Below are 27,809 nucleotides of genomic sequence, written 5' to 3'. Positions count from 1 at the left end.
TGGTACGCAAATGTCTGCTCTGAACACGGAAGCAGCGGAAGTACAATGCTCTTAATGTGAATAGTTTTCGGTTCTCTCGCAGAAGTTTTGCAAGCTTTCATAAAATTTGTCCTTTTTTTTTACCCATTCATTTTTTTCTCCACATCCCCTGGGGGCTCCGTAGTACTAAATAACGTAATATTATGAAGAAAAATAACTTTATTTTAGTAGCATGAAGGTGAAATATTAAAGAGTATTAAGTCGTAATATGTTTTTGGAAAATTTGGATGGGGAAAAGTTGTAATATAATGAGAACAAAAGGGGGAAGCAAGTGTTTTATGAAGTTACCCCTTCATGAATTAAAGTGCAGAACATTTAATCAAATTTTTAGGTGCATAAAAAGACAGTATGGGATAACATTTAAAATGTAGTACAGTACGTTAAAGAAAAACAACTGAATTAAAAGTTGAAGTACTGATTTGAAAAACAACTTTAAAAAGTACATGAGTCAGTGTAATAGGTTCCAAATTTTTTTATTTTGTACTAAATTGATAATTTTTCATGCTGTTATGTTCTCCTTTTTTGCAGTGCTATTGTACACCAAGACAAAGTACAACGGTAAATCTGTTGTGCTAATAGCTAAACTGGCTAAACTACCTGACATTATTTGCAGTGTAAATGTTTCATTTTCTACTACATCCTTATTTACCTGTCTCTCTTATCACATACTCATTATGCAACTGTCAGTCTGTCCATTCAATCCCACACAATGTAACTATCTGTCCATTCAATATGCATAATTTAAGTGTCATGTTTTAAAGTTGACTATCTGTTTTCCAAAAAGCCTTAAAGTGGAAACCTACAAAACACATCCTCTGTGCAAACACAGCATTATCAGTTCAAGGAACTGGAAAAACATCATTCCCTTTCCACGTTCCTCACACTTTGACACTCACGTGATGACGCCCAGAAGAAGTTGGCCTCGGGCACCTTGCACACTAATTTGTACGCAGTAAACCACTTCAACGCAGCTCTTCCAGGCTCCCCCTCCCTGGTTAGAATAGACACATGTACTGTAGTGGTTTGTCAATGACAAGCTCTAAATCATACTTAACACAAGACAAGCACTGAGTGAAGATGTGAGGTGTTTATTTTTTCCTCTTGTTACAGTTCTTTCTTATCTCCAATACCGCTATGAAAGCAATGTGCCTTTCTGCTGCTGTCAATCATCAAGGAAGCCAGTCCCAGCACACAACTACCATCAGAAAAACGACACAGGTGGACGCCGGTGTATTCATCTTTATTTGAAAGAGGGTGTGTCATCTACTCCATGGTTCAGTCCTTCTTCTCCTCCTCCTTCTCATCGTCCTCTGGGTTGTAGACACTGACCGTGAACTCGCCGGCCTCCGTGCCGTACTTGTTCTTGACCACCAGGGCGTACTTGCCCGAGTCGGCCCTGCTGACAGCAGCGATGGCGATGCTGGCGAACTTTCCGTGCTCGAATTTGAGCTGGTAGCGGTCGTCAGAGACGAGCTCCCTCTCGTTCTTGGTCCAGCTGACCTCAGGAACGGGCTCACCCCACACGTTGCCAGTCAGGTTGAGCGACTAAAAAGACGGGGGTAAAAGCGCCATGTTTAAGAATTGAGGACAAAGTAAAGCTTGTTGGACTGGGGTAAAAGAAAAGAGCGTGAATTATTTACCTTGCCCTCTTGGATGGCAACCACGTCTGGCAGGCCTCCAATCACACGAGCACGATCTAAACCACAAATACAAGACCGGCCAATGAGACACTAGTGTTTAATCTTATCCTGTAATGATATTAACTGTTAATTGTTTGACACATCATCCAAATGAATAAATTAAACAAATAAACACCTACTTCTCAGGGTAACAAATAATAGTTGATGCCACTAGAACGCACTCCCATTGTGTTTTCTGTATTTTAACTTCCATCCATCCACTTTCTATGCCGCTTCTCCTCATTAGGGTCGCGGGGGTATGCTGGAGCCTATCCCAGCTGACTTCGGGCGACAGGCGGGGTACACAAAGGACTGGTCGCCAGCCAATGGCAGGCCACATATAGACAAACAACCATTCACACTCACATTCATACCTATGGACCATTTAGAGTCACCAATTAACTTAACATGCATGTTTTTGGAATTTGGGAGGAAACCGGAGTACCCGGAGAAAACCCACACACGCACGGGGAGAACATGCAAACTCCACACAGAAATGCCCAAGGGAGAATCGAACCCAACTCTTCCCGATCTCCAGACTGTGAGTGTGTGGCCAACATGCTAACCACTAGACCACCTTGCTGCCTGTATTTTAACTTTCACTTTCATTTCTGGAGCAGTCTGTTCAGTCCTTCAGAATTGGGTTTTTTTTTTCATGCAAATGTTGACAGGTATGTTTTATCTAAGTATCATTTTTTTATTGAAAGTGGTTTTAAAAAATGAAACTATATTATTCAATTGTTCATTGTTGTAAATATGTATTCATACAAATAAACGCCTCTCCCCAATAAAAGTCTCTACCCTAATAGACACCCGCTACTGTCTGCAGTTGAGTAAATAGTAAATGAGGAAATACGCCACTCGTGGGTGTTTCTAAAGTTGTGATGAATGAATCTTTGATTACACTGACATTGATTACTTGTATAAAGCTTGGCCATTAAGCTCCTTTAGAAGAAAGTCATTTCACACAACTGCAACTGCGAGCAAATCAACTTACTTCTCTCTGCGATGGCTGCCGCCCTACGGAAGGAAGCAATGCAACAGTGTCAGAAGCATCTTGAATAAAAAAATGCATATAGTATACACTATGCCAGGAAATGCACTCTAAAAGCACTCACACAGGAGGTTATTTTGAGTTCACGCAGTCTGGAACTGTTTATTTGTATCTTTCTCTGAAGTACACATATCTCCACTCAGATTGTTTACTCACTTGAGTCTTTGGAATTCCTCAAATGCTTCCTCCCAAGCTGCATGGGAATCATTCACAGGTTAATATTATCTTAGAACAAATCACAAGAGTCTTATTTCTAAAGATTTGGCTCACCTTGGCCGCTCAGATCAAACACGCGCTTGACGCCGTCCTTGCCGTCGAACACGTCGATGGTGTATTTGCCCTTGTCCTTCTCGGTGGGCTCGTTGATCTTCAGCCACAGCTGTTCACCCGTCACTCCCGACTTGACTCTCTCTGAAGCGGAAATCTTAGCGTCCCTTGATGGGGAAAGAAAACAATGGCGAAGTGATGGACCAGCTAGGTATGATTACATCAAACGGACGTACTTGTGAAGCCAGCCAACACGCTGGTCCTCATGGTAATATGTGACCATGGAGTAGAGGATGATGCCGTGTTCGGTACTGAGGACTTGAATTTGAGACGACGAGTTGGCTGGAAGGGAGAAAAACAGAAGTATTTATTTACATTCAATGAGAGTGTCAGCTTATTCACAGTCTTGCAGTGCCTTTCAGTGTGTGTGTGTCCTTCATTAGTGCTTGAATGACTCACCAGTCACCCTAAACAGCTCATTCATCACAGCCTGGTAGCCTGGAGGGTAAATGTTCAACAATTCATGTCACAGCCTAGTTGTCTTAGCCAGAGCACACACATTAGGACCACTTTGCAATAAGGGGACACTTTGAAGGGTTTATAAATGCTGACTCAGGAGGTAGAGCGGGTTGTCCAGCAACTGGAGGGTTCCTGGATTGAATCCTGCTTCCTCCATCCCAATCGCTGCTGTTGCGTGTGACATGGCATCTGTAAAGCTGTCCTCTAAATTTTTTTTTAACTTTTTAAAAACTCTTATGGACTGAGATCTTTCTTTTATGTTTTTACAAAAGCTTGGCATGAGATCCCACAGCATCTAAAGACTATTTCAACTCTGAGACATTTTAAAAAGTCCCATGCCCACCATCACTGAGATTGTTTAAGTAGATTCCTCCTGTTCACTGCTTTTTTCCCCCGATTTTCTGTATGTTTGATTTGCCTTGTGTTTATGTTCTGCAGAGCTGGAACCTGCTGAAAAACAGCATGTATGTAGAGTCAGGCCTGATTGCTTTAAAAATATTTTCCTGTTTTAAAAGCTAAATGAATAAATAAATTGCCCCCACTGTTAAAACATACAGTCATGGAAAAAAGTATCAGACCACCCTTATTTCTTCAGTTTATTGATCCATTTTAATGCCTGGTACAACTAAAGGTACATTTGTTTGGACAAATATAATGATAACAAATATAGCACATAAGAGTTTAATTTAAGAGCTGATATGTAGCAACTTCCATGGTTTTCTTGATAATAACCAAAATCACTTAAGTTCTTACATGAATAGCTATAGCATTGTACTGCCAAAAAATGTAACTGTTATGAGATATGTTTGTTGTCATTGTTATATTTGTCCAAACAAAGATACATTTAGTTGTATCAGGCATTAAAATGAACAAGAAACTGAAGAAACAAGGGTGGTCTAATCATTTTTTCCATGATTGTAACTGAGATTAATTGAGATCTATCAGTCTGGAAAAGGTTATGAAGCCATTTCTAAAGCTTTGGGACTCCAGCGAACCACAGTGAGAGCCATTATCCACAAATGGCAAAAACATTGAACAGTGGTGAAGCTTCCCAGTAGAGGCCAAGAGTGCAGCCATGACTCATTAAAGAGGTCACAAAAGGCCCCACAACAACATCCAAAGAACTGCAGGCCTCACTTGCCTCAGTTAAGGTCAGTGTTCATGACTCCACCATAAGAAAGACACTGGGCAAAAACGGCCTGCATGACAGAGTTGCAAGACGAAAACCAATGCTGAAAAAAAAGAACAATAAGGTTCGTCTCAATTTTGCCAGAAAACATCTTGATGATCCCCAAGATCTTTGCGAAGATACTCTCTGGTCTGACGAGAAAAAAGCTGAGCTGTTTTTGGAAGGTGTGTGTTCTTTTACATCTATTACATCAATAAAAGAACATCATACCAACAGTAAAATATTGTGGTGGTGGTAGTGTGATGGTCTGGGGCTGTTTTGCTGCTTCAGGTCCTGGAAGATGTCGTGACCGAAAGAACGAGATCGCGGATACAAGCGGCTGAAATGAGTTTTCTCTACAGGGTGGCTGGATTCACCCTAAGAGACAGGGTGAGGAGCTCAGTCATCCGGGAGGGGCTCAGAGTAGAGCCGCTGCTCCTTCACATTGAGAGGAGCCAGTTGAGGTGGCTCGGGCATCTAGTCCAGATGCCTCCCGGACGCAAACTGCATTTTGTGTTCAAGTGTGTTGTCATTGACTAATATTTAAATTTGTTTGATGATCTGAAACATTTAAGTGTGACAAAAATGCAAAAAATAAGAAATCAGGAAGGGGGAAAACACTTTTTCACACCACTGTTCTGAGCAAACAGGAAGAAATATGTGAAGCTAGGAGAATATACATCTGCAAGCTTAAATACTGTATATTGTGTGGCGTACCCCAGGGGTCAATACCGGGACCAAAACTATTCAACCTATATATAAATGACATCTGTAAAGTCATGAAAGTCCTAAAGCTAGTATTATTTGCAGATACGGTAATACTACTGCATTTTGTTCTGGAGAAAGGACACAAGAGCCAATAAAAAAAGGCAGATAAAATGACAATACTAAAAAGATGGTTTGATAAAAACAGGCTGTCCATGAACCTAAGTAAAATTAAAATAATGCTTTTTGGTTATAGCAGAAAGGATACTTATGCGCAAATACAAATTGACGGCGTGGACATTGACAGGGTGAACGAAAATACATTTCTGGGGGTCATAATAGATGATTATATGAGCCTGAAATCTGACATTAAAAATATACAACATAAAGTGGCAAGAAATACGTCAATACTGAATAAAGCAATATTCATTGTGGACCAAAAATGACGCCATACTCTCTACTGTTCCTTGGTATTACCATATCTAACTTATTGTGTGGAGATATTGAGAAATAGCCATCAAAGTACACTTCACTCACTAACTTTACAACAAAGAAGGTCAGTTTGGATAATCCATAATGCCGGATATAAAGAACATATAAACCCTTTATTCCTAAAATCACAATTATTCAAATTTACTTATCTGGTAAAGCTTCAAACAGCTAAAATTGAACTACGTTTCTGTCAACTATTAAACTTTTCATCAGTTATTGTTATATATTTATTATTATTTATTATGACTGTTATATAATTTATTTACTGTGATTATAAACCTTGACTCCTATTATACCAGATTGTTATACTGCCTTAACATTTTCCTATGTATTTCAAAATTGACATTTAATACATTTGGAATACAGGAAGTGAACAAATGTATAGCAATAGATGTGAAACAGAGGGGGGTAGGATTAAATAAGATTTGCTTTTTCCTACTCCTTTTTGGACATGTGGAATTGTGAATTGTGCTAAGTGATGTATCCCAATGCACCGTGTATGCATGTTCAAAATAAATGAAATCATTACCATGTGACACGGTAGATGTTTACCAAAGCTGGCATGGCGTCTGTAAAGCTGCACTCTGTCTTTTGATTCCACCAAAGCTGACATGGCATCTGTAAAACTGTACTGTCCTTTGACTCCACCAATGCGTCATGGTAGATGTTTACCAAAAGCTGTTTTGGCATCTGTAATGCTGTACTCTGTCCTTTGATTCTACCGTGTGGCACCGAAGATGTTAAGCATAGTAGACATGGCATCTGTAAAGCTAAACAATTTTGTTTGATCCCAACATGTGTCTTGATAGATGTTTACCACATCTGTAAGGTATCTGTAAAGCTATATTCTGCCCTGTGATACCACCATGTGGCACAGTATTTGTCTGCCATAGAAAATGTGGAATCTGTAAAGCCAACCAATGCCTTCTGATACCACCATTGATGCCTTCCACATCTGGTATGGCATCTGTAAAGCAGTGTTGAGAAAGCATTGCTGTATAAAACTAATAAAAGGCCTAAATGTACCTGGCCACTACTGGAGGAAGTATGGTATTTATAAACCCTTCTTTAGTGTGCCCCTATTATAAAGTGTTGTCCAAATTCCTACTAAATGTTACGAGAGCTTACCTTCATTTGTCAGATCAAACCTGCTCATATCTTGGCCTCTCTCGTCCTTTAGGAACACCTCATAAATACCCGCATCCTTCTTGGAAATCTAGGGGTTTACACAAAGGCAGCATTAGCATCCTGGAGCCAACGCAGACATCTTCCACCACTAACTGACAGGACCGTTGACAAATTGTAATTGCTATTGGCAGCATGACAGGGCATTAAGCAAGCTTTTCTCAGCTGCAGACGTGACATGGAAAACAATGAAATGGTAGCACAGCATGGAGGAATGAGAAGTGTCAACTTATGAGCAGCTAATTGTCCAGACTTTGGGTCTTGGCGGCAACAGCAGCGAAGCATCCTCAGCAGGCGGCTTTGTCTCTTCTGTGTCTGCTTGCGCGTCTTGCTTAATAACCCACTGCGGATTAAGACACATGAGCATGTTAATGCGAGACAGCGATGGACAAGCAACATGCTGCGAGTTGATGATGCTGAGTTTCAAAGTAACCTCCACTGGACAGTGAGGGACGTTAAGATGAAAAAAGTGTTAGTAATGAATTCAAAGTGACAGTGTGATTTGTAGGGGCGGGTCTTAATTATCAGAAGGTGTGTCCCGAGCTGATATTGATATCAAATGTTTTTCCAATATCAGCAAAAAAACGTATTAAAACCTGAAAAAATGCGATGAAAATGAACCTCTTGGAAAAGTGTAGTTTTATGCCATTTCCATCGAGGGTGTGGGTGGTTTCCCCCACTTTCCGGACCAGAAAAGTACAGTTGAAGTGTTCTGAAAAAATTTGATTTCGAGATAGCTGCGGATCGAAACAAATGCAGAAAATCGACCCCTCAAAAAAGTTCTGATTATATCGGCCTGCATATAAAATCTCTGGTATTAGCACACCGATACAAGTAGTCCGTTCCAGCATGTGATCACAGAAACAGTACTAACAAGTAAGGAGCAGCGCTGACATTAGCCGTGTGGCAGAACCCTTACCAAAGTCAGAAAAAAAACAAGTGCAAAAACCCACCATGCACAAGTCCCCCACGGTTGCACAGAAACGGGGAAGTTGTACGCATCCGAAGCAGCGACCCCCCCATACAACGTCCGAACATCGGAAACATCCGCAAAGAGTGAGAAAGTAAGTTTTCCTCATGCGTACTGTTGCTGACTATTCTGTTTAAGTAATAACACTTGATCAAGCCTGTTGTAACATTCCACACAACAAAATAAGCCATAAAAGTATGTATGAGCCGTGCATATATCGGATCGGATCAGCCGATACTCAAGGCTGCAATATCAGTATTGTATCTTAAGTGAAAAAGTTGAATCGCGACACCCCTAACTATCTTTTGTCTAAAACCAAAAAATACATAAAATAGACAAAAATATTGGGACACCCAGCCTGGGGTCAAAGGTCACTGATGTTGACCAGAGAGTGGCCCAACCTTTGTTCAAGTTAGTCAACGTGTTTGATGGGCTTCTTCTCCACCAAACTCACCCAAGCATGTTTTGATGGACTTTTCTTTGTGCCCCGGTAACAGAAAAGGGCGTAATCGAAGAACTGAGATTAATTTGGGACAAAGGGGTCTATTCCAACCCCTGATTGATGAAATACTTGATTAAGAGATGTGTCCTAGGACTTTTGACTCTATCAACCATGTTTCCACCAAATTCATTTGAATATATAATACTTTTGTGTTGCCAAATGCTGGGAAGTATCATCACTTCTGAGTGTGTGTGTGTGCGTGTGTGACAGCCAAACATGTAAAATATAGCTGGACAAATGGAAGCACGGCCGCATTGAGAAGTGTCGCTTTTAGCACTCGCGAAAGCCCACAACTCTTTGTGACCCTCGGTCGAACAGCCTGACCTTTCCAATATTAAAGGTCAGTACGCCATCCTTTTGTTCCAATTTCTTTGCGGCTTCGTCGCCATCGCGGATCTCGATGCTGTCCTTGGACCAGATTATCTCTGTCTCGGCTTTGATATTTCCTACCTGTGGAGAGAATAAATAATACATTAAGAAAAAGTGTTCACTTGATAGTGGGTTTTTTTTTTGTCTTACTGTGCATTTCAGCAGCACATCACATTCTGGCGTAACGGTGAAACCAAGGTACTCGGTGAAGTGAGGACCTGCCAACACAAGATGAAAACATGTTATAAACACATGATGACAAAGTGATGAAAGAATGACGTCATACCTTGTTTCCTGATCCATTCTGCTCTCTCAAATTGCGACTTCTTCTGCAACGCTCTAAACTCTACAGAAAAGCATAGGCATGGCTCTTATGAAATCTTCTCCTCTGCTGCCCCTCAATGGACATACATGCTAACAACAGCAACGGCAAGTACACAGTATCTGTTTAGAATGTATGAATGTTAGACCAAATGAACCTCATTGGACTAATAAAGTAAATCAGTACCTTCCCCGATGAGCACATAGCTGGTCGTGCCCTTAGCTTTGCCATCTACCAGATTAAATGTGAACGTTCCTTCATCAGTCATCTCCAGAGAGTCCATGAACATCTCTATGATGCCGGTGGTCTTGTCAAAGTTCGTGGTGTATTTCTGCAGGCCACAAGAAAAAAAGCTTTTGTAGAAGAAGAAAAAAATGAAAAGAAGGGACAAGGAGGGCTCTCACCTCTCCTTGAGTAATGATGACGTCATTAAAGACGTACTCCACTTGGCAGTCTTTAGAGAACTTCTCCACCTGAGTCCAGAATCGCACACGGCCCTTCTCCTGCAACTCCATTGCCATTTCATTCTTGAAGGGGATAACTGGGAAGAAACATTTTGAGGCACGTTTGTAAAAGCAATTCGTTCAGCTCATCCGTGAAAGGTGGTTTATTGATGGAGTATTCACCGGGGAACTTGTGCTCGTGACTGATGTCCAGAAGATGCTTTAGATCTGTTAACAGCAGCACAAAGGGTGATTGTCATGACCTCTGCAAAACTTCAAACCACTCTAGTGCCAATTTCCATTTTAAAGGATCATGCCTGCTACCCATTGGGACTTGTCTGTATCGGTTACAAAGACACACACGTACTTAACAAGGCACAAGTGTGTTTTCCTGGCACATAGCTCACCTTCCTCGGTGAGCGTGTAGCTGGAGGAGATGCCGCTGGTGTTTGTAACCACACAGGAGAAAATGCCCAGATCCTCCAGGGAGGGGTCGTTAAAGATAGCTCTGGTCCTGGAAAATGAGGACATGACGTAGGAAAGTGATGTAAGATAACCCAGGACAGACATTTGAAGCGACGTTTCCATAGCAGGTACAGTTCTGTTCACTTCACCACTGTATGGTTTGGATCAGTAAACATACCGTGCCGTACAAGTGTGCAGAAATGGGAGCCAACAATTGATCACAAAAGATGCTAACCTGCCCTTCTCGTTGATGATCGTCACTCTGGAGGTGTCTGTGATGGCCTGGTAGTTCTTAGACCAAACAAACTCGGAGCCTTCACTCATCTCAGAGCACTCAAACACCATGGAGATCACGCCGTCTTCATCCACATCCACGTAAATCTCTTTGGTGCCTGAGGGAGGGAGGTAAGGGTTGGCAGGTTTGGAGAGTATGGAGGTATGGAGATGTAGCAACGTTTCACAACAATCTCACCAGGGCGAGTCTCGGCTAGGACGGGACCCAAGACTGCAGAATGCTTCCCGACTCCTGCAAGGTTTTGAGCACGCACGCGGAAGACATAGGATGTAGCGGCCTCTAGCCCACTTACCTGAACGATAAGACAGTAAGGAGTTTCTTCTCTTTTCAACATGTATCGTTAATCCTTACTTTTATATATTTCGACTTGTTGGCCTTCTCGTGGACGGCCTTCCAGCCTTCCTCCCCAGCCTCAGCCTCCTTGACGTCTAAGTAGTACCCGTTGACAGGAGCACGGCCATCAAATGCCGGTGCCTCCCACAGGACCACCACGGAGGAGTCGCGAACCTCCAGAAAATGAAGACCAACGGGAGCACCTTACACAGAGAAACATTCTCAATGTTGCATGTAAAGACATGTTTCCCTATCCTTAAAGCCTGTTTATGAGCCTCCTTCCTCTTGAATATGACCCGCCCCTAGCTAGATGAGCGCGCCCACAACTTCAGAAGGGGACAGCTTTGTTAAAAAAAACAAAAAAAAAAAAACAGGCTTTGCTACACATCTTAAAATAAGGCCCAAAGCCCTGCCTCCTATCCACAGGTCATATATCAGCTACAGACGTGGCAGCTGTAAGTTTGATCATTTTGTTGTTCTTCAGTGAATAGGCTAACCTAGCATTATGTTCAAATGTAAGATTAGCACTGTACTGCACATAGCTATGCTAGTGTTGCTAATGTTTGCGTCCTCCTGTCCCAGTCCTTAATGTTACATTGTTGATGTGATACAACAAGTGCAGTTACAGCAAATCACGGCTATCACGGTTATTTGATTCCAGACCTGACCATGATAAGTGAATTTCCGTGAAGTAGAATTCCTTATTTTTAATTGAATATTTTCATAGTTGGAGCACAGAAAACCTATTTACCACCTTGACCTAATGTGTTTAACATTATTAGAGTACTCCAAACATGAAATAACATCCCTCTAGTCACCTATACAATTGTATTACCCAAAATAGAGAATATAAGACACATAAGACATAATAGACACTCACACACACACACACACACACACACACACACACACACACACACGCATCAGTGTTGCCAGGTCCACCTATTATGAGCAACTTTGGGCTTGTTTTTTTGGAGAGACACTTGCAAATTCCCAAGTTCCCTGTTGTTTTGTGTTTGTTTTCAGAGAGCTAGTCGCTGGACTTGGCAATACTGACACACACCCCTCATCTACAGTTTTTCATATGACACACTGTATGCTTATATAATAATAATACTTATGTAATTGTGAAAATACTACAACTTGTTCGATGATGATGCTACCTCAGATACACATACTCAGGCCTTTGTCTTTCAACGAGTGTTCTGAACGCCTTATATTTGTATTTTAGTTTATTTAGCCGTGTTTATGCTTGAAAATGGTTAGTTTCGGCCAAAAATACATAAAATGTGCTTCAATATGCATATTTTTGACTAATAATCGGCTGAAGTCAACCACAAAACAGTTGTCCCTCGCCATTTCATGGTTCGAATTTCGCGGCTTCCCTCTATCACGGTTTTTGAAAAATATATGAATTAATAAATAGTGCAGCTTCATGGTTGTGTACGGCCTATTATTAGTTACAAAATATGCCTATTGAAGCAAATTTAACATATTTTTGCCCTAAATCAATCATTTTCAAGCATAAAAATGGCTAAATGAACTAAAATACAAATATAAAGTAGAGAGACGCATTCAAAGGCAAAGGCCTGGAGTACGCGTATCTGACATATCTGACACTGTGATGATATGTCGTCTTCTACATTGGTCGTGTTACTGTAATGTTGGGTGAGACACAAAAGCACCAGATTGATCACCAGAACAACAGGCTTTTATCGTAGGCCTGAATGATCTCATAAGGGGCACAATAATCCCTAATAAGCACACCAGCTACTATTTTGGCCATCATCCATGCCAAGCTAAAACTCAACTCTGAACTCCTGACGTCACTTCCTGTCCGACTGCCACTGATTAATAAAGGTTATTTCTAGAGGGTTCTAATAATGTTAGAAACTGTATTTAGAAGGTCATAAACAGGTTTTCTGTGGTTCAATTCATAAATAGGAACTTTGTGGAAATTGACTGATCACGGTGGGGTCTACAACCGATCAACCACAATAAACGAGGGATTACTCAAAAACCACGATAGAGTGAAGCCACCAAAGTTGAAGTGCGAAGTGGTGAGGGCGTCTCGGAAATGGACAAACACAGCTCATTAGCATTGAAGCTAAAAACACAAAACAGAATGCTCCCAGTAGGGCTTACTAAAACCACTTTGTAAGAGGTACCTGGCACAGTAATGGTCCACTCTTTGCACTCCAGAGCCGCACTGGGCAACGAGCCTTTGCTCACACCTGCCATGTTCATCGCTCGCACCTGGAACTGGTAGACAATGTTCTCCTTCAGGTTGTCCACCTAAGCAGAAACAGATGATAGGTGAATAACTGAGTTTTGAGTTTCTTTGTCAGAAAATAACCTTCTCAGAGCCTTAAGATCTGACCTTGTAGAAAGTTGTGGTCAATGCCTGGAGGTTGAGCTCATGCCACTGGCTGACAACCTTTCCCTTCACGGTCCTGTAGTCTACAAAGTATCCTCTGATGGCCGCTCCCCCAGTGTTAGCGGGCTCGTTCCAGCCCAACACCATGGTGTCCCTGTGAGCCTCCAGCAGGGTCACACCGCTTGGCTTGGCAGGGACGGCTGAGCGAAGAACACACATACTATGACACTATTAACAGGAGGTGCTTACCTAAAATAGTTGGTGCAGTTTTGAAGCATATGTCATAAGAATTTTGCAATACTCAAAATCCAATCCAATGTACAGTAGACCTTTCCAAGAAGTTCTTTCAGAACAGATTTACACAAAAAACATACATACAGTACATATTGGTGAATAGGTGCCATTATTGTTCATTGAAGCTATCACAGCTTTAGTCTACTGCAGTGGTGTCCAAACATTTTCCAGTGAGGGCCACATAGTGAAAATTGAAAGGATGCAAGGGCCACTTGGATATTTTGTATAGCAACATATGTTGATATGATAAGAAGTTATATACAATTCAAGAAAAAACTACATCTCTGCTTGTGAGATGGGTGAAAAAAATGGCATCTTTTAATATTATATCTTTTAATATTATTATCATAATATTCTTGTAAAATTACAACTTTTTCTTGTTCGATAACTTTTTTCTCTTAATTTTGTTGACTGAATTCTTGTAAAATTGCTGCTGATTTTTCCATTTTTGCTGTTATTTTTTGGTAGTTTTATTGTTAAATTTATAGAATGTGCTGCCGTTCAATAAAAAAACAACCACAGGCTGCAAAGGGCCCCCGGGCCTCGCTTTGGACACCCCTGGTATACTGCATGCTTTGCACATACATACACATTGTAAAGGCTTATTATAAAGGATAAGGTACTTACACAGACTCATTAGGGTCATGCTCTTTTAAGTATGCAACATTTTTAGCCTTTTTTTCACCTTGTCCATGCATCAAGAAGCCCTCCAGAGTCCAGAATTAGCAAATAGCTACATGAACATAAAACGAGTTAGCAAACCACGTAAACTTCAAATGAAGGCAAGAGCACATAGATGGCCACAAAGGCAATTTTAGTGATGCTTATGGAACGCAAGCAGATTCTAATGACATCCAATGAATTACAATCTAGAAAGGAAGACAAGCACAACAAACCATTTAAAGAATAAAAGTAAAGTTTTGTGAAAAGTTTAAGAAAAAAGCACAGGGGCAAAGGGTACAGAGGTCAAAGTGTATGATTTTCAAAGGTAGAATGTGTTCTCAGCGGGTTATTCCACTTGTTAAATACAAGTTTAGAAAATTGGACCAGAGTGAGAGAAAGCCTGAAGGCAAAAAAAAAAAAAAAAAAAAGTCAAGTAGATGATGACTCACAAATGGCAGCTCGCACAATCACCGACTCGGAATCAGAGGAGCTCAGGCTGTATCCTGCGGCATTGACCGCCTTCACTCTGAACACGCAGCTGGTCTCGCTGGTCAGGCCGTGACACACGAACCTGAGCACAGTAGGAAGTTTTATTAGACTTCCCTCAATGGATAAGCGTTGTTAGTATGTAGAAGGAAAGGCCAGGTGTGCAAGTACCGTACTGAATAATGCACCCTAAACTCATTTCTAGAGTTACCTGGTCTGCTTGACAGGTTTGTTGTTGCACGGAATCCAGACGTCTGTGCCCACCACACTGTATTCGATATAGTAGCCCACAAGGTGTTTGACATCCTTGGAGGCCGCCCACGAGACCACCACAGAGGTGCTGGTGTTCCTGGTGGCCACTGGTGTGCCTGGAGCTGAGGGCAGTTCTGTGAGGAAGAAGGATGATGATGTTAACAAGGAGATAGAACCTAAATAAAATGCCTGAATTCCCACCTAGCATGTCCCCGACAGTGATGTCCCCCGTGGCTTCAGAAGCCTCGCCCACGCCTGCTGAGTTGCAGCAGCGCACACGGAAGCTGTACGATTTGCCTTCGGCCAGGTCGAAAAGGGCGAAGCGAGGGGACTTGACTGGCATGCCGGTGTTCACCCTCTGCCAGGTGTCTGTCCCAGAAATACACTACAGAGAAGCAGTAACCGTAAATGCTCCAATTAACAACTCTGTTCAAAGAAAAGTCTTCCAAAGTTGCCGGTGGCGTGGTCTACAAAAACAAACAACCTCCAGGGTCTCTAAAAAACTGGCTTTAACAGCTGTGGCTGTAATGTATGTTTTATTAACGCCAAAAGATGACAGTAGCGGCATTTGAAGTATAAGTGGTCAACATCGGGCAGCTTTGACTACCTCTGCATGCTACCTCTTTAGCTCTGCTCAATCAGTGTTAAACTCTAACTAAAATCCCAAATAAGCAGGACTAAATTGTGTGAGCAAAATAAAAAATCACACATACTATTAGTGGGCGTGTTGTGGGTGATCTACTATGATTGCTTGCGCCATTTTTAACAGGTGCGACCGCCCTGTTTAACTGAGAATTTTGCTTGTGGTAGCAGCAGTCAGCAAGGAGGGTTTGGGAGAAAACAAAGTTAGAGGTCTTGGTGTGGGCTGCTAATTAACACACTGGTGAACTCCAGTAGAGACATCGCATCATCATAATAATACTATATTAGTCTGTTTTCCCATTTAACATACAGTACAAGCCAAAAGTTTGGACACACCTTCCCATTCATTGTGTTTTCTTTGTTTTCATTGTAGATTCTCACTGAACGCATCAAAACCATGAATGAACACATGTGGAATTATGTACTTTTGTACTACAAAGAAGTGTGAAATGACTCTAAATATGTCTTATATTTTAGATTCTTCAAAGTTGCCACCCTTTCCTTTTTGGATAGCGCTGCAAACCCTTGGTGTTCTCTCAATGAGCTTCATGAGGTAGTCACCTGAAATGGTTTTCACTTCACAGGTGTGGAATTTCCTGCCTTATTAATGGGGTTGGGACCATCAGTTGTGTTGTGTGTGTCAAAACATCTGGCCTGTACTGTACATGTAGTGTAAATACCCATGTTTTACACTATTAAATGCTGAAAAGTACGATTTATTATTATGGGTGTCACAAGACACCCAACTCACAAGAAGCGATGATGCACGAGACTGGGTCCACGAGAGCGAGACGAGACGAGATGAGACAAGATTTTTATCCTTAATTTTAAGAAAAGTACAATGAAAACATATATAACTGGACAAGCAAAGTTTTTCTAACTTAACTTAGTCACAAAACAATGCACGTGCTTTTTGAAATGTTTATTGTGCCACAAATTGACGCAGCAGGATATTAATGACAACATTTTTTTTAGACCAAATAAACCACTGTTATGATAATCCATCCATCCATCCGTTTTCTATGCCGCTTATCCTCATTAGGGTCGCAGGGGTATGCTGGAGCCTATACCAGCTGACTTTGGGCGAGAGGCGGGATACACCCTGGACTGGTCGCCAGTCAATGGCAGTGTTATGATAATATATAATAATCATAAAGGATAACATATCAGAATTATGCCTTTTTTTCCTTTAATTGAATTAATAATTCTAATAAATAACATATAACTAAAATAAATATAATAAAAATATAATATAATAGTATATGATATAAATGATCTATAGCATAATAATTAATGATATACAGTATACGTAATATAATAGAAATAATAATAATACATAATAGAAGAATAACATAATAAATTTACGTCGTCTGTTACTGCACATTCTATATGCCTCCTTGTCGCCACAATGACCACAGCCATGTGTGTGTAACGCCTTCCAAATGTGCTAAAAATATACAGAAAAACACATTCCGCAAACAGTTTGGAAATTTGATGAAGAACGTTGTGAGTGTAAAATGTAAGTTAATAGCAAGTACTTTTTTGCTCATTTGACAGACACAAATATCGACGCACCCTGTTAGGATATCAGTTTTGCGCACGCAGTCGGGTTTGCATGTCTTTATGTACACGCAAACCTTGACTAGATCAGGCCCTTAGCATGTTACACTCACTTTACTGTTGTTCACATTGAATTCATCAGCGCTATTAATGCTGGCTGAGCAGTTTGCCATGACCACATTGATTCTGTTGTTGCGGTTTTGTCCAATCTTGTATAATTGGTAATAAATGGTCGTGTGGACAAAGAGCTCTTGAAATCATGATTAAAGTAAAAAAAATGACATAACCGGTATACTGTAATGACTTGGCCCATTTCGGAAACAACAGCCTCTTTCCAATTTTCCCTTCCAATGAGCACCCAGTCAAATGAACGCCCCAGCAGGAATTGGAACATTCACAGCAGCAAAGCATAACTTCTCACCTTCTCAATGTAATACATCACTCCTTCATGGCCCCTTTGGATCGGGGGCTTCCAGGCGAGCACCACGTAGCTCTTAGTTGCCTCGGTAACTGCAACATCACTGGGTTCTCCGGGGATCACGCCCACTGGGGACAGCAGGACAGGAAAAACGTTTCTCACTTACAAGTTCCATTTTGATGACAAATGTTCTTACCAGTGTGATCCTCCTCTGTGAACTTGATCATACCCGTCCAAGGAGCAGAGGGGCCTGGTGGTGAGGGATTATGTCAGTTGGTACATTAGGAGCGTAGCTTTGTTGGCAGACCTCCTCAACATTTTGTTGCTCACCAAGGAGGCGGGCCCTGTCAAAGGGATCCATGGCGACCACCATCTCAGAGACGCGTGAAGGACGGCTGACCCCCGCCTTGTTCAAGGCTCTCACCCTGAAGATGTAGGATCGACCTTCCACCAGCCCCGTGACAGGGAAGCGGGCATACTTGACCGGGCTGTCGTTACACTGGGCCCAGTGGTGAGTGCCCACCTCGCACCTGTTAACACGCATGTTTACAAAAGAGGAGGGTGTCAAAGGTTGGTAATCATGACTCTGACCAACCTGTCGATGTAGTATCCCAGGATGGGGCTGCTGCCCTCCACGGCTGGCTGCTTCCAGGTTATCACTACATAGTCTTTGTTGGCATCGTGACAGCGCACATCCAAGGGGGAAGCAGGGACCCCCTGCACCTCCACCTCAGCATCTGGCGCACACACACACACACACAAACACGTATGAGCAGGGGTGTTTCTTGCGACACAAACCCTGGTACTTTTTTCAAAGAAGGCATTGGGCGTTAGCTTGTTAGGATCATTTCAATAATGCCTTGCTTTGCTTTGGGCGTAATCATCCCTACCCATTGAGGCGCCCTAGGTAAGCTTTTCTATGGCACCCCCACCATTGTTGATTTACATACGCTTACAAAAGAAACTGTGAGCTTTAATTTGTAAGATAACGTGTGATGGTTAACAAATTACAAATACATACCGAAAAAAATAAAATTTAAGTCCCCTTGCAACAAAACAAAAATCCTGTAATTAAGGGAATAATAATAGTAATAAATTATAAAAACAATCAACATCAAGCAATTTAAATAAGCACATAATTTATATATATAATACATTTACACAATGCAGTAACTATGTACACAAATAAAACAGAATAACTACATACAAGAGTTATATAAAATACCTATATACAGTAATCCCTTGCTTATTGCGGTTAATTGGTTCCATACCTGACAGTGACAAGTGAATTTCCGCAAAGTAGGATTCCTTATTTATAAATGGAATATTTTTGTAGTTAGAGCATGAAAACCTTCTCAATACGGTTTTCCAGATTATTCAAGACCACTGGACATGAAACACCCGTATAATCACCTTGACACTCCTATTACCCAATATAGTAGACATAATAAGAGTAAATAAGCCATTTAAGACATAAATAAGACTGTGGCTTATGTGTGTTGCTGTATAAAAGTGACATCGTTTTAGCCTGGTGTGGGTTACGGCTGCGAGAGTAGCTCATGTTAGGGATTATTGTGCCTGTTGTGAGATCATTCAAACCTGCAATAAAAGCCTGTTGTTCCGGCGAATATGTTTGAAGTCTGGTGCTTGTGTGTCTCACCATCAACCATCAACCATCACCATCAACATTACTGACACCCAATAACCAGTGTAGAATGCTTTATATCATTAGAACATCTTTGAATGCGCCTTTTGAATGCCTGATACAGTATTTGTATTTTACTTCATTTAGCCATTTCCATGCTTGAATATGATGAATATGAATAATGATTTAGGCAAAAAAAATACATAAAATGTTCTTAAATATTAATATTTTTTACTAATAATGGGCAGTATTCAACCGCAAAACAGCATGATTTATTAATTAAACTATGTTTGAAAAACCGTGATAAAGTGAAGCTGCAAGATTTTAAGCGGGAAGTGTCTAGGGACGACTGTACAACTAAACAAAGCTATGTACAAAAAATAACAGAATATTTTGGTTTTCATCATCATTTGTAGTAATATTAATTGGACATTGTTTTACGTTTGAATCAATGTGCGCTTTTCCATTTTAAGAGTTAATATTAATAACTAGTTTTAATATAATTACATTGAAGGTGAATTTTTTAGAACATGGATGGATGGACAAAAAACAAAAGTCCGACCGACACACACTTAATCTTGTAGAAAGGCAGATTTGGATTAGTTTGGTGTGGAAGAACTTCACAGAACCCTGACCTCAATCCCACCAAACACCTTTAGGATGAACTACAGCCGAGATGGATGGATAAGTGGACAAAAATGACCACTCCTGTTAAGTTGTAGCACATACTACAGGTCGTGATGGGGCTGATGTTGCTCATCTCAAATATGTTTGACTGAGTTTAAGATCAGGTTTCAGTTAGGTTCCTCCGCACCAAACTCATCCAAACATGCTTTTATGGATCTGGCTCCTGAAGAAAAATACTTTCTACAGGAATTTGGAGTGTGTCCGCTGGGAATTCTTGTCTATCCATCTCAGTTCTAGTTCAGGCAAAATTTGCATGATGGGATTTAGGTCAGGATTCACTCAAGTTCTTCCACCTCAGAACTTTCCAAACATGCCTTGATAGATCATATATCATCTGTAGAGTCAGGATATCAAAATAGTGTTTGTCTTAAAGTACACATCCATGTTATTTTACCTCTGACAAAGACATAAGCAGAGTAGGTGTCATAGCCAGACGTGGTGTTGACGCGCAGGGTGTACATGCCCTCGTCTTCCTTGTTGAGGTGGACCAGTGTGAGTGTGGCACGCTGACCGGACCACTGGCTATGAACCCATTTCGATTCCTTTAGGGGCACAGCTTTGAAATGGTTTTTATGGATTTAGTAGCACTCACAAAAATGCAGTAGTACAGTATAGTGTTCATGATAAGCCCACTTACAGTCTCTGTACCACACCGCTTCAGGCTGGTACTTTTTCACCGTGGGATACACGATGACGGTGCAGCCGAGGCTTAGCGTCTCGCCCTCGCGCCCAAAGGCCACTTCGAATTTATCGAGGATGGTGGTCTCAAAAGTGACACCATGCTCGAGGGAGAAGCCATCTATGGGCAAAGGAGCATGACCGTTTTTTTTTTTTATGAAATGATGAATTCCTTGTTGAAGCTTTTTCTCAGGCAAGTCCTCTTACCCATCCCAAAGTATTTTTGGTAAAAAAAAACAAAAAAAACATGTAAAACACAGCACTGCAGCATCAATATCTGATTTTAAATACAGTATATGAATAGAGTACATATGATGAAAAGATTAACTTAATGACAAAACAGCTACTTAAAGTGCCCTGTTTTGGGTTTATAATAAACATGTGTTCTCAAACGCAAATGCAAAGGAATTATCAACTTTATTCAAAACTCTGGATTAAAGAACTATACATTTTGTCTATCCGTTAAAATAAATCTACCATAAAAATTGTAAGGGGCTAAACGTACATAATCATTAAATATACCCACTGTTAACACATTCACACACAGGCACACACACACACACACACAGTGAAACCAGAAGTTTACATACCCTGTAAAAACACACAAACATTTTTTCTCACAATCTGAAGTTAAATCAGGCTAAACCTTTCTTGTTTTAGGTCATTTAGAATTACCAAAATTATTTACATTTGCTAAATGCTGCAATTACGAGAGAGAGAATATTTTACAGTTTTTTTTTTTTTTTTGACTTTCTTCAAAGTTAAGTACACAAAGATGATTATGTCTTTAAACAATGTGGGAAAGCCCACATGACGATGACATGGCTTTGGAAGCTTCTGATAGGTTAACTGACACCATTTGAGTTAGTTGGAAGCACATCTATATATTTATATACGTATATGTATATCTACATATACATACACAAAAAATTTAACGTAATTAATGAAATGAATTACTTACCACCGTTAACGAACTATTTTTGACAGCCCTAATATATATACATACTGTACATATACATACATATATGTGTGTGTGTATGTATACTGTATGTATATATTAATCTACACTGTGTGCGTGTGTGTGTGTGTGTGTATATACTGTATGTATGTATTTTTTTATAATCTCAAGTACCCCCATTTGAGAACTAGTGATTCAAATTAGGCTGATTGACTCACAGGACTTAGATTCAAGAGTGCCACCTTCCTCGCTATCCTGGAAGCCTGTAGAGAAAATCAGCCATCTTTAGAGTACAATATCATATGGAATATATTCCATAGGAATTGTCTACTTGCGTTTAACGACTATGGTAGCCACTGAGGACATCTCTCCTTTCACATTGAGTGCAGAAACGCGGTACTGAGCCGTGTCGTAGAAGTCGCAGCTGAAAAAGAAGCCAGACAAACATTCTGTTTCATTTTGCCACAAGAATATGCGCTTGTGGGTCTGTGGGCCCATGGAGGCCTTCGGGATTGCGTACTTCTTGATCGCCAGGGAGTGCATGTTGTAATTGCTCTCGATCGTGTACTTCTCAGAGTGGGCCTCGGCGTTGATCGGTACGTTGTTTTTGTACCTTGAATGCAGCACAAAGAAATAAATGGTTTACTTTCGGTAAAATGCTTCACTAACAGTTCTGAACCCCTGTTTCAATGCCATTGAGAACAAAATAATACAGTCATGTTTTTTTTGGAAATAAAGACAGTAGATGTTGGACTACCAGGCAACCCTTGGTTTGGGCCAGCCTGCCACGGTGCAGTGCAATGTGATGGTCTGGCCCTCCCAGACAGTCTGTCCACGAGGCCTGCCGATAAACTCCGGGGCATGCGTCAGGCTGTCCGGGTTCATTTTCTTGCGGAACTCTGTCCACTCTTCCAGCTGTAGCAAAACGAGGGGTATCGGATTGGGATACAACAAGGACTTCCCAAAAGAATCAGAATGTTTTTTTGTTTACAGTCTTGTTCAGCTCCAAGCGCTCAGCGGATTCACGGATGTGTGTGGTCCTGGTTTTCTTCTCCACCCTGAGCTCCAGGGCTTCCTTGGCCTCCCTGACAAACAGGTTCCTCATGGCCACATAATTGATGCCCTCCTCGGTCACATCCTCTTCGCGTGCCTCCATCAGACCCCGGACCTCTTCATGACTGCATAGCAGAAAGACCATGAAGAAGTTATCACTCTTATACATAAATGCTTCATAGTTGCCGTCTTTTGTTATGGTGCACTCACTTGGCTCTGAAAACCGGAATGACATATCCAATGACTTCCTTGTCCAAGTCCATGGCCAGGTAGGTGCGCTTGGCTCTCTTGGGTAGCGGACTCAGCTTGACCACCTCCTGCCCCTTCTCTGTCTTCACCATGGTCTTCACACTGGGAGGAAAGCAGAAATGATCCATTGGTGTACTCTGGACTTCATTACAATGAAGGACATGTGCACTGTTGTTTATTTTAGGGGGACCGGCATGCAGTGATGCTTCTTTTGGCTCAGTGTACAAAGGAAAGATATATTTGAGGCTGCCTTACATGACCCCGACCCCATATCACACCACTGGAATGGGAACAAAACCAACAACACCAACAACAACAGCATAACAAAGAGACTACATTATTAATTCTATTGATATATTTCTTGAATTAATTTGCTCAACTCCAGAGGTTACCAGACATCCGTAAGGGGGTGTTTAATTGTATATAGTACTAGTATAAGTTTAGTTAACAGTTTTTTCCACTACTTTACTCTGATACTTCATTAAGATAATGTATTAAAAATACAATAGTATCGTTACAAAAAAATGAATATGATTGATGTCCAATAAAAAGCATGTACCTGCATTTTTTTTTCTGAATTTTTTCTAAAATATGTAATTTTTCTTTCAAAAAACAATAAAAAATGTCCTTTGGAGTGGCATGTGCAGTACCTGTATATATACACATTATTATGGATTTGGCCTTCCATCACTCATTTTTCTGGATTCTACTTGTACTGCGTGGAATAAATCCATCCACCATGTTGTTCTTTGTTTTCTTTCCCAGTCCTTTGTCCTTCTGGTCCAGGGGTGAGTAAACAGGTGAGTAAACACACAGGGCAACTACTACTACTATTATTATGGGGAATAAACAACTAATTAGTTAACTCTAAACTCATAACTTTGGCAACTTTTTACAAAATCAGTGCCACAAGGCATGCTGGGAAACCAGAAACACTCCCAGCAACTGTACAATATCTTATGTTGTCATATTTATGTTTTGTATATTTTTGGAACACTTGAAACCCTTTTTTGGCGACGTGTAAGTTGTGTTTGAGACCCCTGGTCTAGGGTCAGTGTTAAAATTTGAAACTTTTGTTCCAAGAGGCTTCTTTCTCTTTAAATTCTATAGTAAACGTCAGCTGTACAGGTGCCACGTCACCCCTGTAGGCGGCGTGTGTTGTGGTAAGGACGTCTACTGCCAAACAGCGTGACACCAGCTGCTATTTTCATGAAATATTTATTTGAGGTGCAGCGTTTAACATTATTATTGTTATTTTTATTAAGTGGACGCAGCGATGAATTGAAGCACGGCATCTGTGAGTGTAGAGGCCACTATTTGAGGAAACACGGTGATTAAATAAACTATTGCTGTACAGACAACAGCGTGAACAGTGAAATAAAACAGGACATAAGCAATATGGTTATTTACAGTGCATGATATGTTGATTACGACACAGTTGAGTGTAATCAACGACAACATAAATGGTCTACCACAGTCCTCTAATGTAGAAATGTAGAATCCAAATGTTGCTGGTCATCTTAATATAATATTAGTCCTCCATTATTAATCCTGCTTTTAGACTTGCGTGAAGGTGCCTTTTCCATGACTTACAGTAAGGCCTCCTCCTATTCTGACTTCAGAAATAGCCCAGCTGGCTGTGAATGCATCTGGTAGTGCGACACTACAGCTGAAATTCCTTCCCTGACCTCTTTTAGGAGGCTGCCACAGTGGCAGCATCAAGGACAAAAACACTGCATGTAAGAGACACAGCGGCACAAGCGTGCATAGACACCAAAACAACTAAGCTGTTATTTTACACGTCACTTATGAAGGAAAATGTCAGAAAATGACAGCAAAATTCAAAAATTATGTATAAACTAGAAATGCTAGTGGAGAAGTTGTAAATGACACTTTAATCGACCCTTTGACAATATCGATTACAATCACATATAACTCTCTTAACTTCTTACCGATGGCTGGTGGTCTTGTAGGTTGAGAAGGACTGTTTGCTAACGGACGACTTGGCGCTCAGGTGACAGCTGCTCTCATAGTGTTGCTCCTGATGTTGCTCTTTACGTTGATGATGCTCTTTACGTTGATGATGCTCCTTACGTTGATGATGCTCCTTACGTTGATGATGCTGCTGCTTCATCTGTGACACTTGCACTGATGCTGACATCCTGAAGGCCGTTCCGCCAACTTTTGACGTCACGCTTTACCAGCTCTGAAAAGCAATTGTTATCGTTGGATGCTGGTTTGTGCCTACCCTGGTTAGTATATGCAAAGGGGGCGGACCGGGGGCCATTTGCAGCCGCGTGCAGATTCTAAAAATATAATTTGACAAGATAACTTAAAAAATAAATAAATAAAACGGAAAAATCTGCAGTTATTTTACAAGAATCATGTCAAAATATTAAAAAGAAAAAAAACGTTAATCCAATGAGAAAAATGGCGTAATTTTACAAGCGAAACGTAAAATTCTGAGGAAACAAAACTTCATTTTAGTAGCATACAGCTGAAATATTACAGACAAAAAGCGTTATTTTTTACGGCCGTTATATTAGGAGAAAAAAAACAATACAACTAATAAAGTTGCAATTTTTGGAAATTAGGTTGCGGAAAAAGTTCTAACGTTGGGAGAATAAAGTCAAAATATTATGACAATAAAGTCATAATTGCAACAAGAACATTTAGAAGAAAGTTGAAATAGTTGGAAAAATTAATAAAAAAAACTTTTATGAGAACAAAGTCAAAATATTAAAAAAAATTCTAATGAGACAAAAAGTTCAAATTTTATGACAATAAGCTCGTAATATGAGGAATAATAATGTCATTTTAGTATCACTGAGCTGAAATCTTAAATATTATTTTTTTTAAGTCGCAATATTATGACTTGCTCCGTAGGGTGGCTGGACTCACCCTAAGAGACAGGGTGAGGAGCTCGGTTATCCGGGAGGAGCTCAGAGTAGAGCCGCTGCTCCTTCACATCGAGAGGAGCCAGCTGAGGTGGCTCGGGCATCTAGTCCGGATGCCTCCCGGACGCCTCCCTGGTGAGGTGTTCCGGGAATGCCCAGCCGGGAGAAGGCTGTGGGGCAGACCTAGGACACGCTGGAGGGATTATTTCTCACAGCTGGCCTGGGAACGCCTTGGTGTCCTCCCGGTGGAACTGGAAGAGGTGGCCGAGGACTGGGAAGTCTGGACTTCCCTACTAAGACTGTTGCCCCCGCGACCCGGACCCGGATAAGCGGAAGAAAATGGAATGGGGATGGATATTATGAGAAAAAAACAAAGCAAATTTACATTGCAATTTTGGGAATATTAGGTTGGGGAAAAGTTACGCTATTATGACAATAAAGACAAAATAGTATGGAAAAAAGTCATAACATTACAAAAAGAAAATTTATGAAGATTATTTAAAAGAAGGATGAAATATTTGGAAAATAAAAAAAAAACAGCAAAATGGGGGGAAAAAATCAAAAACCGAAGTCAATACGCTTTTAATGCAGTTTTTTCTTGAAATATATATAACTTCTTACCGATTCTAGGCCAGAGTTCAGCCAGAGGTTCTACATCTATTGTATTAAATGAAGAAGTAGCAGTTGTGATAGAATGAGTTTGCCAGCATACTGTACAAGCATTGGTTTTAAACATTAAAAGGTGGCAAAATATATATATATTTCTTAATAGCTAAATAAATAAAGACTTTAGTAATTAACTGTGTTAAAGCTGCAACTTTAGATCTGTACATAATAGCGTTCTAAAAATTCAGTTAACAGTGAGGGAAAATTATAAAAAATAACAACACAAAAAACCCTAAGATTTAGAAGCTGTACAATTGTTTTTAAAGTAACAAAAAATAATAATAAAAGTGAAAGTATAATAAAATAGTGTCTGTTTTAAGATATAAATGAACTAATGACGCTGTAGGTAAAAAAATAATATTGCTTAATTTAATTTAAAATCAATAAGTAAAACATAAAATGAATTATGTTGCCTGTTAAAAAAACTATACAAAATTATGTAAATGTATGTTTAATGAAATATATATATATATATATATATATGTGCTGCCTCTTTTAAAATGAGCAAAATGAACACATAATAACAATACAAATACGGTCAAGTAAGTTATGTTGACCAATTGGAACCTTGACATTAGTTAGGACTGAATTCCCTGTATTAACTCTTGCGGATACTGCAAACCTGTCCTACTTAATACATAATGCATGTCGTTTGCCTGTTCAATAAATGAAATAAAAATCTACTCTTCATCATGCAACTACAAGGACAAAGCAGATTAAGATTCATACTGTTAGTACAGATGAGCACATTTGATATAAATATAAGCTGACTAACCAGCTAAATGAGTCCTGTGGTTACAGGCAAGTCAGGGACCTTGCTGAGTATTATATATTCTAGACACCAGGACACTTAATTTACAGATGACTTGGTATTAAATGGCATGTATACAGCACTCACCTCAGCTAAGATTCCACAAATCCAACAATGGAAAATATGAGGGGAAAAAAAGTCAAAGAAATCCAGATCTACGGAAGGAAAGGCAGCAGGGTGGTTGCCAGTGGACAGGACAGTGGTCCACAGACCAAAAATAATGCTGCCACTCTGCAGAATGCACAAGACACCCTCAGGACCTTTTAGGGTTGAGGCGCATTTAAATTTAGACCATGAGAAGAAGAGAAGTGGAGCTCCTTGGCACCCCCAACATGCTGAACCTCCCCCAAGAGGAAATGTTGGCTTGCTACTTAAATGTATTGTTTCCTAATCAATATTTATTGATTGCATATTAGCTAATTGATAACTAAATCACAGTGAACATTTACTTTCATTGTTTTCATTGCTGTACATGTCAGCATTCAAGCCGGTTGTGACAGAACACTATGCTGCTGTTTAGTATTTAATCATTCAATTTGATCATTTAAACTCGTAAAATCCACCCAAAGTTAACAGTGCTGTTCATTCACCAGGCGGTGAAAGCTGTCACGGTCCGATCCATCCCGGAAACGCAATCTGTTCTACGCATGCGTGAGACCTACGTCA

At 40.5% G+C, this 27,809-nt stretch overlaps 1 protein-coding gene across 2 annotated transcripts; it reads right to left on the bottom strand.

Moving 5' to 3' along the window:
• Nucleotides 1–631: 631 nt before the first annotated feature.
• myom1a (myomesin 1a (skelemin)) lies at nucleotides 632–27,373 on the bottom strand. Of its 2 annotated transcripts, XM_054764172.1 has the most exons (38): nucleotides 27,231–27,373; nucleotides 24,722–24,975; nucleotides 22,731–22,871; nucleotides 22,459–22,645; nucleotides 22,225–22,382; nucleotides 21,988–22,080; nucleotides 21,803–21,891; nucleotides 21,686–21,730; nucleotides 20,469–20,630; nucleotides 20,226–20,387; nucleotides 18,095–18,236; nucleotides 17,830–18,029; nucleotides 17,696–17,749; nucleotides 17,503–17,627; nucleotides 15,081–15,264; nucleotides 14,839–15,013; nucleotides 14,591–14,712; nucleotides 13,188–13,384; nucleotides 12,976–13,102; nucleotides 10,826–11,010; nucleotides 10,652–10,766; nucleotides 10,415–10,571; nucleotides 10,122–10,228; nucleotides 9,898–9,942; nucleotides 9,676–9,812; nucleotides 9,458–9,602; nucleotides 9,236–9,295; nucleotides 9,100–9,167; nucleotides 8,905–9,030; nucleotides 7,362–7,451; nucleotides 7,052–7,139; nucleotides 3,499–3,537; nucleotides 3,276–3,381; nucleotides 3,043–3,206; nucleotides 2,929–2,965; nucleotides 2,716–2,738; nucleotides 1,680–1,735; nucleotides 632–1,584 (listed from the first exon to the last, which is right to left on the bottom strand). In XM_054764172.1, exons 2-38 carry the CDS (start codon nucleotides 24,928–24,930, stop codon nucleotides 1,315–1,317), a joined length of 4,590 nt encoding a protein of 1,529 aa, XP_054620147.1. In that variant the 5' UTR covers nucleotides 24,931–24,975; nucleotides 27,231–27,373; the 3' UTR covers nucleotides 632–1,314. The 2 variants fall into 2 exon arrangements, with proteins under 2 accessions (XP_054620147.1, XP_054620156.1); XM_054764181.1 differs by lacking the exon at nucleotides 7,362–7,451.
• Nucleotides 27,374–27,809: the final 436 nt, after the last annotated feature.

Source organism: Dunckerocampus dactyliophorus, chromosome 2 (assembly GCF_027744805.1).
Source record: "Dunckerocampus dactyliophorus isolate RoL2022-P2 chromosome 2, RoL_Ddac_1.1, whole genome shotgun sequence".
Classification (NCBI taxonomy): domain Eukaryota; kingdom Metazoa; phylum Chordata; class Actinopteri; order Syngnathiformes; family Syngnathidae; genus Dunckerocampus; species Dunckerocampus dactyliophorus.
The sequence above is the reverse complement of the archived record's forward strand: the minus strand, read 5'-3'. Positions and strand labels throughout refer to the sequence as shown.